General features: G+C 41.1%; 1 protein-coding gene across 3 annotated transcripts in view; it reads right to left on the bottom strand.

The window, feature by feature from the left end:
• The window catches only part of eif4enif1 (eukaryotic translation initiation factor 4E nuclear import factor 1), a 69274-nt gene that overhangs the window by 23353 nt on the left and 25597 nt on the right, over positions 1-20324 (bottom strand). The window contains exons 8-10 of one of the 3 annotated variants that reach the window (XM_041202258.1): positions 17384-17522; positions 1137-1325; positions 243-478 (exon numbers count right to left, since the gene is read on the bottom strand). The exons of 1 other annotated variant lie outside the window; for it this stretch is intronic. In XM_041202258.1, the coding sequence (XP_041058192.1) occupies positions 243-478; positions 1137-1325; positions 17384-17522 (564 nt within the window). The remainder of the gene's footprint in view (positions 1-242; positions 479-1136; positions 1326-17383; positions 17523-20324) is intronic. One more of the 3 variants, XM_041202259.1, reaches the window with a different exon arrangement.

Raw genomic sequence — 20324 nt, 5'->3', positions numbered from 1 at the left:
AAATGATACTGTTAAGTTTATTACGTGCTTTACAACGATGCCAGGTTGAGTGTCAGACCAAAGCGATGGTCCAGTCCCATGTTGAAGCTTCATATTCATAACTCAAATCTCAAGGTTCTGCTCAATTTTTGTAATGACATTACCTATTATGCCCATCACTAATTATGAAATAGCAAAGCCATCACATTAAAAAAACCAAGATCAAGTCAGAGACTTGAATCTACAGTCAACCTTCTACTTACAGGGGGCTTTGGTTGTGAAGGCAGAGTCCCACTTGCCTTCATAGTGTTAACCAGCTTATTGAAAGCAGTCATGTCCATATCTCTCTGTTGTACTGGTTTGGGGCCTGATGATGCAGTCAAAGTCTGTTCCAGATGTTCCACCATGAAAGGGGTGGCAAGTTTCCTTTCTGGTTCCACTTTGAGACCTTTCAGCCCTGCCTCCACTTCCTCCACAGACAACACCACTCCAGTCTGTGCTGTAAAAGCAGAAGATGACAATTATACACATATCTATTGACATTTGTAGCAGTTTAAGCATTTGTCTGAGTTGGAAAGGGAGCACCTCAGTTCATGCTACAAGGGAAACATGTAATTTTATCTTCAGTTGGCTCAAATTCAAAAATATGTACACATTTTACACTTTGTATCAGCACAAGCTATAGCGTTGACAAAGGATAACAAACTTTCAAGCCATGCTCAAGTTCTTGGAGACAAAAGCTTTTGACTGAGTCACCACCAAAATTTACTTTACTATCCCAATTACTGCTGGAAGCTTGGAATTTTCTCCAAGGTTCACAGAATACAACACACCCCCACATGCCAACATGGGCTTCAATTACAAGCTGCAAAAAAAAAAAACCACAACAAATTCAGCATGTTTACATGATCATTGGAGCTGCCTGGACAGCATGTTGCTTTGAAAAATGAGCCAAAAATCTCTCAACACAACTCAGGAGTACTGAAGGTCTTTTTGGATGCCATCTTGCAAACTAATAACAAGCCAACCTAAAATGGAAACATGTTGGGAGATATGGTTGGCAACTCATTCAAAACTGCTGAGCAGCCACTGGGACAATTTGAAACTGCACTTCAAGCACGTTCTCAACTGAGACAAGTACCAAAATAGACACGTACAACTCTCCTTTAGTTTTTCCTTGTTGGCAGTGAGATTGGACAGCAGTGGTTTCACATCCACATTTGCTTTTCGCAGTATCTCTAGAATATCAACCTTTTTATTAACCTCCTTATTATCTTCTCTCGATTGAATGGGAGCGAAGTAGTTACCAAGCTGCGAAACAGGTGTTGGGATCCTCTGCTCTAGACCTGTCCAACACAAAATTAATGCTTAGCAAAATGCAAACAGAGCACATTCAACATTACTGTACATATTACAATGAGCAATTGCATTGCAAGATGGAGTTGGGCAAGTAGCTAAACAGGAAATGCAGAGGATTTTACATAGTTGTACATCAGCATTGTCCCAGCTTTGGCAGGAATGCTGGAAATTTGTGTGTCGGGGAAGGGAGTGCAGGATCAGTCACCTATAGAAACCATTTCTTGCACCTCACTAGGCAGTTAAATAGCTAGTGATAGTAATTTGCTATAGGAAACCAATGATGTCAGTCATCTTTTTCCTGGCTGCATGCAGGCTGTATATAGGAGACAAATACAACATTTTGAATCCTCACTGCTCTTCCCAAGACACCGATTGTCAACCAATAAATAACATACACTCCTATGCCGCAAAATGCATCTCACTAGATACAGAAATTCTAATGCTATAAAATTTAGTAACATTGAATCCCATCACCTAGCTATAATGAGCTACAATTGAAAGGTATGTCAGGTATTTTCTTGTTCAATTATGGAATTACATTAAAGTAGGTCCTAAAATACTTTGAGCCTGTCAGTTTTCTACATTTGCTTCATCACAAAGAACACAATGCCTTTCATTATTTTTGTGACATAAATAAACACTGCAAAATAGACAAATATGGCATGAAGTCCCAAGATTTTTCAGATAACCTGCTTGCAGTTATCAAGGAAGTGATGTTGACCCAAACAGTGGATGGATGCCATGATCCTCCAGGTGCAATGTGATCTCAGTCTGCAAATGCAGCTCCAGTTCTAAGGGAGGCAGTGGGGTAGTGGTATAATCACTGGATTAGTAATCCAGAGATCCAGGGTATTGCTCTGGGGACCTAGGTTCAAATTCCACCATCTGTGATGGTGGGATTTGAATTAATTAAAATTTGGAATCAACTCTAATGACAACTATTGTCAATCTGGTTCACTAATGTTCTTTGTAAAGGAAATCTGCTGCCCTTACCTGTTCTGGCCTACATGTGACTCCAGATTCACAGCAATGTGGTGGACTCTTAAATGCCTTCTAAAATAGCCTCACAAGCAAGCCACTCAGCTGCATCACACCACTACTGAAAATTGGGCCAACATCACATGGACTGCAGCAGTTCAAGGAGGCAAATCATCACCAGCTTCTCAATAAATGCTGGCCTAGCCAATGCCACCCACATCCCTTGAATGAATAAAAGAAAAGTTCAATGTTTTATCCAAAAATATATCTTAGTCAATGCAGCACTCATGTCATGACTGCATAGGAATTACTAGCCTAAGCAGCTGCTCGAGTCTTAGACTCAGCCTTGAACCAAAACCTTCTGCCTGAAAGTTAAACTCAAAGGACCTGTTTATACTAGAAGAGAAATGTGCTTGCAGACCAAAGAACTTGGATGCATGGCAAGGTGAGTGCTCACCTATAGTCCACACCACCTGTGTCAACTATTGACATTTACTAAAACCGGGTGGCCCAAATGTTCAGGTGAAAACTTGAGTGGCAATAAATTGGTCCCCAAATGTGCGAAGTGAGAATTGAGCATCCCCCAAATGTTGTGGTATTATAGTTACAATTAAATCACTACCCTTCAGTTCCATTAGTTATTTTAAACCTTGGACTTGACAATTTTGTTCACATGGAGCTTTACTGAAAGCATCAGCAAAAAGGCAAGAACATGATACAGAAATAAAAATAATTCTGGGAATATTCAGTAGGCCTAGCAGTCTCTGGAAACATGTGAGATCTTTCAAAGTTAGAAAGATAATAGATTTTACTGGTGAAGCAGGGGTAGTGGGAAGAACAAAGTGAAGGTGCATGCTCAGATGGTGGGCAGGAGGGACTAAGTGACCAAAAGTTCATGGTGCAAGGCCAAAGGGAGGGTAATGGGACAAGAAATAAAACATGTCTAGAAGTTGGTGTGAATGGCACAAAGAATATTTTGCAGCTAAAGCAAAATGAAAAACAAACCTGAGGAAATACAAAATGCTGGGGTGAGTGGAGGTTACCATCTAAGTCCAGAAGTTTGAAGAGTATGGAGTTGAAAAATAAGGTGCTGTTCCTCAAGCTCGCATGGAGCTTCTTTAGAACACTGTCGCAGGTCAAAGGTCAGAGAAAAGAAAGGTACAAAATCAAGAAGATAGGTGACAGAGCTTGGGTTCATACTTGCAGACTGAACACAAAAGTGGTCATGGTCTGTTTTGACCTCAGATCTCCCCCCTGTAGAGGAGACCATGTCACAGGCAGCAAACACAGTATACTACATTGAAACTAAAGTAAATCACTTTCATTTGGAACAAGTGTTTGGGGCCTTGGACAATGAGAAGAGAGGTACAAGGACAGGTGTGGCATCTCTTATGCTCATGTGGAAAGCTGCTGTATAAGGGAGGGGATGTTGGGGATGACTGTTGAATGGACAAAAAGGAATCATGGAGGAGAATTCTCTGCTGAACGCTCAAGAGGTTGGGGATATGTTTGGTGGTGACAAAATGCTGGAGGTGAGCTGCTGAATATGGAGGCCGGTGGGGCAGAAGGAGAAAACTATCATTGTTTTTGGAGGGGGGGAAGAAGGGGAGAAAAGAGGGGTGAGACCAGAAGCGTGCAAAATAAAATGGACAGGAGTCAAGGGGAATCCTCAGGTGAGGGGAAAAAAATGGAAGACACGAGGAGTGGGATGGGAATAGAGGGAGAGAGGGATACGGATCCCGGAAGTGCAAAATGTTTTAGTTCACGGGCAATTTGATTGGTGCAGGCTTGGACAGCTGAAGGGCCTGTTCCTGTGCTGTACTTTGTTCTTTGAGTGCAGGTATGGAAAATTACATCATCAGAACAGATGTGAAAAATTGGGAGAATGGGATCCTTATAGGAAGCAGGGTGAGGAAGTGTAGATAAGGTAGCTGAAGTCAATATTGATTGGTGTTTAACCCCAGAAATAGAAATGGAGATGGAAAAGTCAAGAAAGGGAAGAATCAGACCACGTGAAGGTGAGAGAAGGGCAGAAATTGGATGCAAAATTAATGAAATTTTCCACTTCAGGGCAAGAGCAGAAACTGCAGTACAGTGAAACATTCATTCCACTGGAGGAAAAAGGAGAAGGGATTATGGACCCCAGAGTAGGCTTAAACAAGAAGTGTTCCATATATCCCATAAAAAGGCAGTCATTTATTTGGAGCAAGTGTTCCATGAAGTTCCATGCAAGCTGGAGCAACAGCACCTCAAAACAATAGAAGTAATTCAGCCCCTTGAGTCTGCTCTGCCATTCAATAAAACCTAGATGATCAGATTGTGGCCTACCTCCACTTTACTGCCCCCCCCCACTTAATAACCCTCAACTCCCTTGCCAATCAAACATCTGTCGAATGAAAATAGTCAATGATTCAGCCTCCACCGCTCTCTGGGGAAGAAAATTCCGAAGACCAACAACCCTCTGAAGGAAGAAATTCCTCATCTCTTTAAATGAGAGACTATTTTTAAGCTGTGCCCGAGTTCTGGATTCCTTCAGCATCTACCTTGTCAGCCCCCTCAATTTTTTTTAATAAGATCATCCCTCATTCTTCTAAATTTCAATGAGTATAGGACCAATCAACCTTTCCTCATAAATCAACCCATTAATTCCAGGAAACAGCCTGTGAGCCCCTTCTGAACTGCTTCCAATGCAAGTACGTCTCTCCTTAAGTAAGGAGAGCAAAACTGTACACAGTACTCTTTGGTGTTGTTTCACCAAAGTCCAGTACAGTTATAGCAAGACGTGCCTATTGTTACACTTCATCCTCCTTGCAATAAAGGCCAACATTCCATTTGTGTGTCTTACCAATCATCATTTCCTGTACCTGCATGCTAACTTTTTAGTTCATGTACAAGGATACCCAGGTCCCCCGTACTGTAGCATTCTGCAGTCTCAATCCATTTAATATTCTGTTTTTGTACCAAAATAGAGTATAATCTGGGAAAATTGTCTATCTGCCAATTTTTTTATTTACTTAGCCTGTCTATATCCCTTTGCAGACTGATTTTAAACAGTGATGCAAAGAATCAATGAGAAGGGAACCGAGATCATTTCAACTGAAGAAATGGAGTGAACTTCTGAAACATCACAGGAAACTAGCAAGTTGATTGACTGTTAAGTGCTTGGTGTAAAGGACAGTGTACTAATGACCAGCTGAGGACAACAGAGTTAAGGTAGATCTATAAATAAAACTAAAACTTAAAACATAATAAATAAAAATAATTAAAATACTTAAAACAAACCGTGTACTTAAAACATAACATTTAGTAGTAAATGGTACTAGTATTTAATAAGCACAGTAAAATTAGAATAACTCTTATGTATATTACAAGTTAACCAAGGAAGTAATTAAATTACATAAGTAACAATGGCAGGACAGGTGTTATGTTGCAGCTGTGGAACATGGGCACTTCTAAACACTAATGCAATCCAGGACAAACACGTTTGCAGAAAGCGTAAGCAGCTAGAGGAATTCCAGATCAGGATTATTGATCTCTAAGCCAAACTACAGCCACTGCGTAACATAAGGGAGAAATATCTAGACACTCAAAGAGACAGTCACACTTCTTAGAATGGGGTCACCTGTTTTGGTCAGTGTGAGTGACAGGAGGATGTGACTGTGTGTGAGGCAGGTAAAAAGGTCTGAACAGACAGGAGGCTCCTCAAGCACATTTGAGGTGCTTACAACCTGTCGACAAAAACAGGATGGATGAGCAGTCTGGCCACAGCACAGTGATACAGGAGGCTGTTCAAGTGGGGAGGACCAAAGAGGAATAGTAGGGGACAGTATAATAAGGGGGATTGACATTGCCTGCCTCATGCCAGGGTTTGGGATACCTGCTCAAGGCTGGAAAGGAACTTAGTGGAAGGGGGAGCATCCAGTAATCATGGTCCACAGATACCAACAACAGAAGCAGGACAAGGAGAGAGGTTCTTCAGAGTAATTATGAGGAGCTAGGCACCAAATTAAGCAGAACCTCAAAAAGGTAATTTCTGGATTACCACCTGAGCCACATGCAAATTGTCATAGGGCAGATAAGATTAGAGAGGTGAATGTGTGGCTCAAAGACTGGTGTGGGAGAAGTGGGTTCCAGTTCATGGGGCACTAGCACCAGTACTGGGGAAAGTGGGGGCTGTACCATTGGGATGGTCTACACCTGAACAGTGTTGGGACTAGTGTCCTTGTGAACTGCTTAACTAAGGAAGTAGAGAGAGCTTTAAACTAAATAGTGGGGGCAAGAGACCAAAAGTGGTACATCAAAGAGTAGACACAAGGTAAGAGAGGGAGGAAGGTATGAATATGGGGAATGATAAACCGACTGATTTGTCCTCTGTCCCTTAGAGGTTACAAAAATAAGAGGACAAAAAACTAAAGGCTCTGTATCTGAATGCACATAGCATTTGAAACAAAAACAGATGCACTGATTGTATTTATTTGTGTCTATTTGCACGAAGAGTCATTACAGAGACATGGCTGCAGGATGGCACAGATTAGGACCTGAATAATGAAGGGTATGGGACATTAGGAAAGACTGGAAGCCAGGAAAAAGGTGGAGGGTTGGCTCTGTTAATTAATGATGACTTTAGCATAATAGAGGGGATGATCCAAGTTTAGGAAACCAGGATAAAGCAGTTTGGGTGGAGATAAGGAATGATAAACACAAGAAGTCACTTGTGTATGAGTGGTGTGCAGGCCCCCCTCCCAACAGTAATTACGTGATAGGACTGGTGTCAAAGAAATAGTAGTGGGAGATTGTCAGAAAGGTACAAGAATCATGGAAGATTTTAATCTTCATACAGTCTGGAAAAAATCAGATAGGCAATGTTTTTGGGATAATTTGAGATCAGCATGCTCTGGAGCTAACCAGAGCAGGCTGTACTAGACCTGGTATTGTGCAGATATAGGATTAATAGCAAACACACCACTAGGTAGCGGTGATGATTATGATTGAATTTTACATTCAGTCTGAGGGAAAGAGGAGTGGGTTGAAAATCATTTCAATCCTGAAAAAGGGCAATTATGAGGGCATGAAAGCAGGGCTAGCAAAAGTGAACTGGCAATTTAGATTAAGGGACAGGTCAGAGATGCGGTGACAGACATTTAAGGGGATATTTCAGAGTGCACAGAATAGATACATTCCTACGAGAAAAAGAAAGAAATTCCAAGGGGAGGAGCCAACCTCCATTGTTAACAAAAAAAATGAAAGGTAGTATCAAACTTAAAAAGCCAATAATTGTGCAAAGCTAAGATTGGACAGAACGTAAAAAGAGCAAACAATGACTAGAAGAACAGTAAGGAGGGAAAAATTAGTACGAGGGGAAACTAGCTAGAAATACAAAGACAGATAGTGAGAGGTTCTATAGCTATTTAAAAGCTGAAGAGTTAACAAAGTGAACATTGGTCCTATAGAAACTGAGTCTGGGGAATTAATAAGGAAAAGATGGCATCACATGAATTAAACCAGTATTTTGCATCAGTCTTCACTACAGAGGATACAAATAACGTCCCAGAAATAAGATAAATCAGGAATTGGAAGGGAGGGAGGAACAAGAAAATTACAATCACCAGGGAAGTGGCACTGAGCAAATTGCTGGAACTGCAGGATGACAAGTCCCAGATCCTGATGGATTCCATCAGAGGGTCTTAAAAAGGGAGATAGTTCACATGTTGGTTTTAATTTACAAAACTTCAAATGTAACTCCTTTATTCAAAAAGGGGAGACAGAAAGCAGGAAAAGCCAGTTAGTTTAGCTTCTAACATTTTCTCTATGACAGATGTTAAGTGATAGCAGGGCACTTGAATAAATTCAAGGTAATCAGGCAGTGTCAACATGGTTTTGGGAAAGGGAAATCATGTTAAACCCATTTATTGGAGTTTTAAAGTAGTAACAGGTGCTGTGCATAAAGGGAAACCAGTGGATATAATGTACTTAGATTTCCAGAAGACATTCGACAAGGTGCCTCAAATGTTATTGCACAAAATTAAAGCTCAAGGCCTAAGGGTAACATTGGCACAGAAAGATTGGCTGACAGGAAACAATAGGCATAAATGGGTCATTTTCTGGTTGGCAGGGTATGATGAGTGATGTGCCACAGGGATCAGTGCCAGGGCCTCAACTCTTTACAAATTATCTAGATGATTTGGATGAAGGGACAGAAGATGTGGCTGCTAAATTTGTTGATACAAAGATGGGAAAGAAAGTAAGTTGTGAAGAGGACATAAGGGGGCTACAATAGGTTAGTTAAGTGGGCAAAGTTCTGGCAAATGGAAGTATGAAGTGGGAAAATGAGAGGTTGTCCACATTTTGGCAGGATAAATAAAATGCAGCATTTTATCTAAATGGTGAGATTGCACAGAGCTCAGAGGTGCTGAGGTATCTGGGTGTCCTCGTGTACGAATCACAAAAGGTTAGAATGTAGTGAAGTAATTAGGAAACCTAATACAATGTTATCATTTTTTGCAAGGGGAGTCAAATACAGGAGTAGGGAGGTTAAGCTTCAATTACACATGGCATTGGTGAGACCACATCTAGAGTAGTGTACATAGTATTGGTCTCCTTATTTAAGGATATAAATGCATTAGCAGTTCAGAGAAGGTTTACGAGACTAATACCAGGAATGGGCAGGATGTCTAAGGAAAGGCTGGATAGGTTAGGCTTGTACCACTGGAATTGAGTAAGAGGCAACTCGATTAAGATCCTGAGGGGTCTTTACAGGGTGGATGTGGAAAGGATGTCTCCTCTTGTGGGAGAATCTAGAACTAGGAGTCACTGTTTAAAAAAAAAAGGACCACTCATTTAAGACAGATGAGGAAAAATTGAGGTTCAAGACTTTGCCTGAACCATCTTTTGAGGAAAATTCCAGAGTCTTTGAATATCTTTAAGGCCAAGGTAGACAGAATCTTGATAAGGGGGTGAAAGGTCATCAGGAGTAAACAGGAATGTGGAGTTGAGGTTGAAGTTAGATCAGCCATGATCTTATTGAATGGAAGAGCAGACTTTAGGGGCCAAATGGCCTACTCCTGCTCAATTTGCTTTCCTGCCTATCTTCATATTGTCAGCAAATTTCACTACAGCGCACTAGGACCCTTCATCCAAGTCTTTGATAGAGCTTGTAAATAGTCAAGGATGCAGCACTGATCTGTGGCACTAGTTTGCCAACCTAAAAAATGACATTTATCCTGACTTTGTTTCATGTTAGCAGATTCTTTATCATGCCAATACATTAGTACAAACTGCATGAGCTCTTAGGGTGTAGTAACCCTGTGACACCTTATTAACTGCCTTTTTGAAATCCAAATACACTACATCTACGGATTCCCCTTAACATGCAGGGCAGATAAGTCCTCAAAGAACACAAATCTGTCAAACACAAATTTCCCCTCACACAAAATGTTAACTCTGCCAGATTTTCTAAATGTTTTGCTACAAACTCAATAACCGATTGTAGCAGTTTCCCTTTGACAGGTGTTAGGCTAACTGTCCTATTTTTAATTGGCTTTCTTTCTTACTCCTTTCTTGAATAGAGAGCAAACATGTGGTTTCCCAATCCACTAGGACCTTTACAAAATCTTGGGAATTTTGCAAGATTACAGCCCAATGCATCCACTATCTCTGCAGCCAATTCTTGTAAGACCATAGGATACCATCAGGGACAGCCCTTCTGTGCTCTAAGTTTTCAATGATTTTGTGATGTTTATACTCCACTCAACCCTTCTTCCAACAATCTTGAACCAACTCTGAAAGCATAACCTATTCTCTCTTGTGCTTTTCTCGGTTCCCTTTAAATAGATCTATGCCATCTGTCTCAGCTACTCATGGAATCAAGTTCCACATTCTAACCACTCAGTGAAGTTTCTCCAGAAGTCCTTAGAAATAAATCCAAACAACTAAATCCAATATCTTATATTGGCAATCCTGAACTGCGTTCTCCCACAAGTGAAAATATCTTCTCAGAGACTTGGCACTGCAGCCATCAAAAACGAAAGCACTAAAGGACCAAGCTTCAAAGTAACCACAGAACGTTGACAAGAGGTTCAGGGATGGCAAGTAAACTCTATTAGTCTAAGGTCACCTGCAGCATTTATCCAGGACATGTGGTATGCATAAAACACAAATGGTGTTCAACTGTTTCATACTGTTTTTCTTATACTGCTTCAATTCTAAAAGCACAACTGTAAAGTTCACCCTACAACAGGGCAACAAAATGCATAACAAAACAAATGACTTGTCCAGAGTTCAAGTGAAAACTGACATTTTCTGAACATGGAGAGTTTTATATGGGCTGGTGAAGCTGGGGAGAACAGAGGAGGGAAGAAAAATGGACACTGGGCCAGGGCTGGGGAAAAGAATGTCATTTCAGAGAGAATTCCAGGAACTGTAAAAACAGGTTTAGTGGAATAAGTTAGATAGCAGATGAAGTCTCTTTTCAAAAGGCAGCAGCAGTGGTGAGTAAGAACAATTTTTTCTCCACTAATTTTAAGCAACTCACTCTGGCCAACCAGCACACTTGTAGCCACCTGCTTTTCCTTTGAAATTAGTTTCATGAGGATTGTTCAAGAGATTTCACAATTAGGGAGAATTCTCAGCTTAGCTTGTAAAACATCCATGCACAGTCTTAAAAAGTTAGGATTTAAAAGTTGTGGCTCACTATGGAGGAGCCAATTTAAACTTGAATTTGGCAAGGACCAGCATAAAACTGTGCATTCTGAAGTTTAATTGCTCTAGAATGGATGGGAGATACTTCTGGAAATTAGACCACCATATTTCTGTGCCAGATTTTTAAATTGAGAAACCAAGCCAAGATCCATAATGCAGGGCACAAAAAATTAAGTGCACAAGATTAAGGGAGGAACCAGGATTCAATTTTTCCCCAATCTGTAACGACAGTGGACAGATTGTACATTGGTTAAATTGCTCACTGGCAGAGCCTACTAACTTGCACTTCTGGAGTCACACACAGCTCATAAGATTCATGTGACACCTGAACTCAAATACCAAAATGGATTTAATTGGTCAAGTGGTTTATTTCTTTTAAAATGTTTTTACTTAATTGAATGATAGTCTGTCAAAACCTTTGAAATGCTGTCCGTCTTGTTTTTAATTTTTGACATTATGAGGAACAGCATTGCAGCTCTGTGTTCGACTAAAATTTTGAAAATTAGCTTGTTAATAAAATTGCTGACCTCAGTTCGAGGGGGATCTGTGTACCACTGAAAGCTTAATTAACAGTTGCAAGTACTAGCTTGCACCACAGCAATGAAAACACTGCAAGATAAAACTAGATTGTCAAGAACAGAATATGTGAATGAGTCGGTCACTTAGCCCCATGAGCCTGCTTTGCCATTAAGATCATGGCTGATCAAATTTCAACTTGAACTCCACATTCCTACCCACCTCCTATAAACCTTTGCCCCCTTGCTTGTCACTAATCTACCTCTGCCTTAGCAATATTCAAAGACTCTGCTTCCTCAGGAAGACTGTTCCAAAGACTCATGACCCTCAAAACATTTCTCATCTGTCTCAAGTGGGAGACCCCTTATTTTTAACCAGTGACCCCTAGTTCTAGATTCTCCAACAAGGGGAAACATCCTTTCCACTTCCACCCTGTCAAGACCCCTCAGATTTTTATACGTTTCAACTCCAGTGGATACAAGCCTAGGCTGTTGAATATTTTCTCCCATTAACAGGTATTCCAGGTATTAATCTGGTAAAAACAAAAAACTGCGGATGCTGGAAATCCAAAACAAAAACAGAATTACCTGGAAAAACTCAGCAGGTCTGGCGGCAGAGAAGAAGAGTTGACGTTTCGAGTCCTCATGACCCTTCAACACAACAGTTCTATTGAAGGGTCATGAGGACTCAAAACGTCAACTCATTAATCTGGTAAACCTTCTCAACTGTTACTAACACATACATCCTTCCTTAAATGAGACCAATACGGTGCACAGTGCTCCAGATGTCGTCTCACCAATGCCCTGAATAACCCCTCTACGTTTGTATTCAATTCCCTTTGCAATAACATTCTATTAACTTTCCTAATTACTTGCCATACCTGCATACTAGCCTTGTGATTCATGCATTGGGACACCCAGATCCCTCTGCATCAGTGCTCTGCATTCTCTCACCATTTAGACAATATGCTTCTCTTTTATTCTTCCTGCCAAAATGGATAATTTCACATTTGCGGACAATACACTCCATTTGCTAGATCTTTGCTCACACTTAACCTATCAGCACCCCTTTGTAGCCTCCCCAAGTCGACTTCAACTTACTTTCCTACCTATCGTTGCGTCAATTAACTGAATTTAGCAATCTTCAGTCCCTTCATCCAAGTCATTCATATGAAATTGTAAGAAAGTTACAGCCCCAGCACTGATCCCTATGGCACACGTTACATCTTGTCAACCAGAAAATAATCCATTTATGCCCGTTTGCTAGCTGGACAATCTATCCAGACCAAGAGTGGCTCAATTGCACCACTACTGACCGAGCCCTAAGTGACATAGCTGCTAGACTGGGTCTGCAGCAGGTGGTGAGGGAACCAAGAGGGAAAAACATACTTGATCTCATCCTCACCAATCTGCCTGCTGCAGATGCATCTGTCCATGACAGTATTGGTAGGAGTGACCTCTGCACATTGTGGAGACAAAGTCCTACCTTCACATTGAGGATACCCTCAATGTTGTGGCACTACCACAATGCTAAATGGGATAGATTTCAAACAGATCTAGCAACTCAAGACTAGGCATCCATGAGGTGCTGTGGGCCATCAGCAGCAGAATTGTACTCAACCACAGTCTAAGCTCATGGCCCGGCATATCCCCCACTCTACCATTACCATCAAGCCAGGGGATCAACCCTGGTTCAAAGAGTGCAGGAGGACATGCCAGGAGCAGCAATCATACCTAAAAATGTGTAGTCAACATGAAAATATAAAAGGACTACTTGCATGCCAAACAGCAAGTGGTAGGCAGAGCTACACAATCCCACAACCAACGGATTAGATCTAAGCTCTGCAGTCAAGCCACATCCAGTCGTGAACGGTGGGCAATTAAACAACTCACTGGAGGCGGCTCCACAAATATCCCCATCTTCAATGATGGAGGAGCCCAGCACATCAGTGCAAAAGCTAAGGCTGAAACATTTGCCACAATCTTCAGCCAGAAGTGTTGAGTAGATGATCCATCTCTGCCTCCTCCTCCAGAGGTCCCCAGCATCATAGATGCCAGTCTTCAGCCAGTTCGATTTGCTCCACGTGATAAAGAAACGGCTGAAGGCACTGGATATTGCAAAGGCTATGGGCCCTGACAATATTCCAGCAATAGTACTAAAGACTTGCGCTCCAGAACTTGCTGCGCCCTTAGCCAAGCTGTTCCAGTACAGCTACAACACTGGCATCTACCCAGCTATGTGGAAAATTGCCCAGGTATGTCCTGTACACAAAAAGCCGGACAAATCCAACCCAGCCAATTACCACCCCATCAGTTTACTCTTGATCATCAGTAAAGTAATGGAAGGGGTCATCAACTGTGCTATCAAGCGGCACTTGCTTAGCAATAACCTGACACTCAGTTTGGGTTCCACCAGGGCCACTCAGCTCCTGACTTCATTACAGCCTTGATTCAAACATGAACAAGAGAGCTGAACTCGCGAGGTGAGGAGAGCGCAACTGCCCTTGACATCAAGGAGCCCTAGCAAAACTGGAGTCAATGGGAATCAGAGTGAAACTGCTGGTTAGAGCCATACCTAGCACAAAAGGAAAATTGTTGTGGTTGTTGGAGGCCAATCATCTCAACTCCAGGACATTACTGCAGTAGTTCTTCAGGGTAGTGTCCTCAGCCCAGCCATCTTCAGCTGCTTCATCAATGACCTTCCTCCCATCGGGTCAAAAGTGGAGATGTTTGCCGATGATTGCACCATGTTCAACACCATTCGTGACGACTCAGATACTGAAGCAGTCCATGTTCAAATGCAGCAAGACATGAACAATATCCAGGCTTGGGCTGACAAGTAACATTCATGCCACACAAGTGACAAGCAATGACCACCTCCAACAAGAGATAATCCAACCATCACTCCTTCACGTTCAATGGCATTACCATCACTGAATTCCACATTATCAACATCCTGGGGGTTACCATTGACCAGAAACTGAACAGGACTAGCCACATAAATACTGTGGCTACAAGAGCAGGTCAGAGGCTAGGAACTGTGCGATGAGTAGCTCACCTGACTCCCCAAAGTCTATCCACCATCTACAAAGGCACAAGTCAGGAGTGTGATGGAATATTCCTCACTTGCCTGGATGAGTGCAGCTCCCAAGAAGCTTGACACCGTCCAGGACAAAGCAGCCCACTTGATCAGCAGCACATCCACAATCATTCACTCCCTCCACCACTGACACAGTAGCAACACTGCACACAATCTACAAGATGCACTGCAGGAGTTCACCAGGGCTCCTTCAACAGCACCTTCCAAACCCTTGACCACTGCCATCTAGAAGGACAACAGCAGTAGATAGATGGGAACACCATCACCTGGAAGTTCCCCTCCAAGTCACTCACCATCCTGACTTGGAAATATATCACCTTTCCTTCACTGTCACTGAATCAAAATGCTGGAATTCCCTTCCTAACAGCACTGTGGGTGTACCTACATCACATGGACTGCAACGGTTCAAGGCGGCAGCTCACCACCACCTTCTCAAGGACAACTAGGGATGGGCAATAAAGCCAGCGAAGCCCACATCCCAATAATGAATAAAAAGTTACCCCCTGTACCAGGAGCTTTTTTTGCTGCAATAACCTTTCATGTGGCACCTTATCAAATGCCTTCTGGAGATCTAAGTACAGTACATCCACCAGTTCCCCTTTATCTACAGCATGTTACTCCTTCAAAGAAGTCCAATCAATTTTTTATGTATCTGGGATATATGAACTATGGGCAGTGATTTGCCCAAATCACTGCCCATAGTTCATATATCCCAGATACATAAAAAATGCAATTCTTCAGTATAAAAATTTACCATTTGCCAAAATGATACAAATGCTTCCTGCAAATCTTGACTTTTTTTGGTTGTAATTCGATCAGCTTATGGGTGGTGCCTGCATTAGAATCATCGGTTCAAACAACACCCTCAAATATCATACTTGCCTTAACATTTTGCAGTAGTTACGGTTTACTTTTTAAAAAAATAAACACGATATTGATTTCTGGAGAAGGCTTGAAGGGCTGAATAGCCCCTTCATCCTGTTTATAATGTCTAGTCAGAAATCAATCCCTATACCCTTGAATTCCCTAATCCAAAATTGCCGTTAAGTATATTTGATAACTGAGCATCCACAGCTTGCTGGGGTAGAGAATTCTGAAGATTCACAACCTGAGCGAGAAATTTCTCAACCCAAATGGCTGACCTCTTATTCTGAAACTGTGATGCCTCAGCTGTGGGAAAGATCCTCCTGGCATCTACCCTGTTCAGTCCCTGAAGAATTGTTGTTTCAATTAGATAGTCTAATTCAGGTCTAGTCTACTCAATCTATCCTCAGAGGGCAACTCCCTCACAGGAACCGATCTGGTGAACCTTCATGGCATTTGCTCTAGAAGCATGTCCTTCCTTAGGAAAGGAGACCAAAGCTGCACGCTCGTCCTGGTGTGGCCTCAAAAGGTGACTTATTTACTCAAAACTAATAAAAGGCCAACATACTATTGGCTTCCTAATTTGCTTACATTTTAATTTTGTTAAAAGCAAAATACTGCAGATGCTGGAAATCTGAAACAAAAATAAAAATAGCTGGAAAAACTCAGCAGGTCTGACAGCATCTGCAGAGAGGAACATGTTAATTTTACGATTCATGTACAAGGACAACCAAGACCCTCAATACAACATTTCCCAGTGACTTCATTCAAAAAGTATTCTGCTTTCTTTTTCTCCCAAAGTGGATAACTTTATACACTTGCCCACATTGTATTCCATGTGCCATGTTCTTGCTCACTCAGTCTATATCCCTCCGCTTACATCCTCACAGCTTACTTTTCCACTTAACTTTGTATTGTCAACAAACAAAAAGGTACACTAGACTAGGTTCCCCCCATCTATTGATGGGCAGCTGTGATCCAAGCTCTGATCTTTGCAGTACCTAACTAGTTGGAGTCTGCCAAACTGAAAATAACCTTTTTATTCCTACTATTTTCTGTCCATTCATCAACCAAGCCATTCATGCTAATACACTGCATCTAATCCAATAAGCCTTAATTTTGTCTAATAACCTCTTGCGGTGTGGCACCATATCAAATATTTTTAAAATCTAAATATACCAGATTTCCTTGGTTTCCTTGCCTACCATGCCAATTAAAGCTTTGTCAAATGTTATTTCATAAATTTCAAAAATTTCATGTTGATTCTTTCCAGTTATAATAATTCTAAAAGCCCTCTCTCTCTAATGGATATCAGACTGATTAGTTCATTATTCTCACTCCCTCTTTTCTTGAACAGAGGAGTCAGATTTACCTTCCAACTCAGGAGGATGTTGAAGAACCTAGGAAATTGCAAAATATAAACCAAAGTATCATTATCTCTGTAGCTACCACTCAAAACCTAAGATGTAGGTCAACAGGTCCAAAGATTAGTCAACTTTGGTCCTGTTAATTTCTCCAGTACACTCTTTGCAAATACTGGTTTATTTTAAATTCCTCAGTCTTTAGACCCTTTGATTTCTACTATTTCACAACATATCATGCTCTCGTACAGTGCTGAAATGTAGCCGGCACAATGCCATACTTCTTCCCGAGGATCAGTGCTGCAAGTTCAATTTATTAGCATTTAATGCCTTATTTAACTGCTAGTTTTATTTACAACTGTTGAGTAGAAAAGAATTAGTTCTGTTTAAAACCTGCCTAATTTGATTTGTTTGGATTTCCATTACATAGCTAGTTACAAAGATCCAAGAATACATCAGAGCTTGGATTAAGCCAATGAAAGCCTGTAAAGTTGAGCTATGTACTTCCTTGCATTGGAAAAATCTCTTACCAGCAAGTCTTTCAAGTTCTTCATGTGGGGTAGATCGCAAGCTACTGGATCGACTACCTGGTCTACTCAAATTACTTGAGAACCACTGGCTGAACCGGCTGGACGACACTGATCCTTCACCCAGCACCTCTTCTATCATCTAATCAAAAAACCAAAAAAAATAGTCATAATCAAGCCAAATTCAATGAGCAAACTACAGAGAAGAGCTTTGAACTTACGTCATCATACAGCAACTTGGCGCTAATTTTGGAAGATGAGTTTGAACTCCATTTCCCAACACGACAGATGGGACAGCTGAATGCGTCTCCAGATCGTTGGCTGGCTGCTCAATTTGTGCAACAGACATCACCCCCTCCCAAAAAAATCAACCATTTAATTTCAGTTACACATCTATTCATAGTTAGTGATGGGCATAATAATAGACATTCAATTGAGCTTACATTGGCATCCTTAAAACGTCACTAATTTGGTATTCAATAGTGCTAGTACACCAAATCAGTCGGCAGCATCTAAATATTCAAAGTTAAGATTTCAAAGTTAGTGGTCTTGCTAGCCCTTTGTCAAATAAAAACGGATGTAGTAGTACATGAACATAAGCAGAAGTAGACTATACAACCAGAGTCTGTTCCACCATTCAATATGATCACAGCTGATCTTCTGCCTCAACTCCACTTTTCTACATTTTCGGTCTTTGAGTTGTGTCTCAGAGACTTGAATATATTCAATGATTAAGCATCCACAACCCTCTGGAGTAGAGAACTCCAAAGATTGACTGCACCCCCTGGTTCTAGATTCCCCAGCCAAGGGAAACAACTTGGCAGCATCTACCCTGTCAAGTCCCTTCAGAGTCTTGAATGTTTCAATGAGATTTCCTCTCATCCTTCTAAACTTCCAGAGTGAAGAGGCCAAATTTACTCATTCTATCATAAGCCAAACCTCATTCCAGGGACCAATTAATGAACCTTTGCTATATTGCCTCCAATGCAGGTATATCCTTCCCTAAATAAGAAGACCAAAACATCAGCATCCACTGTGGTCTTGCCAAAGCCCCATAACTATTGGTCCAGACTTCCCCTTCAATCCCCTTCAAAATAGGCCAACATACCATTTGCCCTTCAATTGCTTGCTATACTTATGGCACCATTTCAACATAAATTGAAAACTTATACACATTCAATGTTCCAGAGAAATAAGTTGGATACTTGAAATGTACATTAGAAGCATTTACATCAAGACTCATACCCTTGATGGCATGTTATTTTGTCAAATTCATAAAGAGTTATGGGTTTTTGATCTGAACTATCTCTGGCTTTCTGATTTCTGTCATGCAAAAGAACTTAAGCCAATTTGCTAGGTTCCTTTACAGTCTGTAACTTGGAAGGTTCATTGATGTCAGAGACCTTTAGACAGTTCAAGGGTCACGGCTTTTAACTTTTCTACTGAAAATGACCTACAGTTTGAACATTTTTCTTCCAACTTAAGCTGCTGTAAATGTGCGATGTGTTATTGCTTTCGGTATACACACACACAGACAAAGTTGAAGAAAGAATCAGATTATAACTTCAACAGAAAGCACTTATAGATGTAGTGCACAGTACTGCAGTGGTTAAAGCTCATCATAATCTGACCACAGGTGAGTGCAGAAAGACCTTGAAAGCTGCTGGATTGTTTTACAATTCCAACTAGTTCACCATTATTGTTCAGGGAAGAATCCCAGTCCCTACTTATGCTCGTCTATAAACTAATTCCATATTGTGTGTTTGATCCAAAGCCTTTCAAAATAACTAAGATAAAAACAAAATACTGCAGACACTGGAAATGCAAAATACAAACAGAAAATGCTGGAAAAGCTCAGGAGGTCTGACAGCATCTGAGGAGAGAGAAACAATTAACATTTCTAGTCCCTATGACCCTACTTCAGTCATATGGACTCAAACATTAACTTTTTCTCTCCACAGATGCTGTCAGACCTGAGTTTTTCCAGCATTTTGTTTTCATTCAAAATAACTATTACTTTTGCAGAAATTTCCATAATACCAGTAACAAGTTAATTTAAAAAAATGTCCTTGTCCCACATTGTTAGTGCATACAACTTTGAGACTTGCCAGAGACATGTTTATACAAGCCTCAAAGTTAAAACTATCTTGGTGTTTAAATCAGCTAAAGTCACTGTACAATTCAATGCATCATTTTTAAAGCAATGCAAACCTTCTTCATCGCTGGTGTACTCCATGCCAACCCACAGCAAATGCAATTAATTTATGTATTTTAACAAAGCAGCTTGGTTACCTTCACTTACTGCTCTACCCATCCCTCTAACTCAGGAACTTACTGTAAAAAAAAGTGCAAAATAAATGCAATAGATCCTAAGGTGCTTTCACAATGTTAGGTGGGTCAACATCTTGCATCCAGCAACTTTATCGCTCAAACCTATCCCTTCCATAAATCTGAACAGCTGCTTATACACCCACTTGGAATTCCTGACTACCCAAGTAATACTTCGAGATCTCATGCTCAGCAGTCAGCCACACCCTGGGCTTTATTTCCACCCCCGATTCACAAGTGCTATTGCCTCCAACTATCCTCCGATTACAGGTCTTCCATTTGAGATCCTTGATGGGGCCTTCCATCCATCTATGCACCCAAAAGCATAATGATCATTATCATGAGCTTGCTATCACTCCATCTTGGAACACCAACTGACCACTCCAGTCAGCTTTCATAAAGTTCCACTTCTATCTGCCCCAACATCTCAAAGAGTCATACAGACTCTAAACATTAACTGTGTCTTTCTCTCCACAGATGTTGTCAGACCTGGGGGAGTTTTTCCAGCATTTTTTTTGTTTCAGATTTCCAGCATCCGCAGTATCTTGCCTTTATCTCAGCAAATGTTGTGCCCCAAACTACATTCTTTGCCCCAATTGCTTTTTTCCCCTGCCTA

The sequence above is a fragment of the Carcharodon carcharias genome, chromosome 13 (genome assembly GCF_017639515.1).
Source record: "Carcharodon carcharias isolate sCarCar2 chromosome 13, sCarCar2.pri, whole genome shotgun sequence".
Lineage (NCBI taxonomy): Eukaryota > Metazoa > Chordata > Chondrichthyes > Lamniformes > Lamnidae > Carcharodon > Carcharodon carcharias.
Note: the sequence above shows the minus strand (reverse complement) of the source record. Positions and strands in the feature narration are given on the sequence as shown.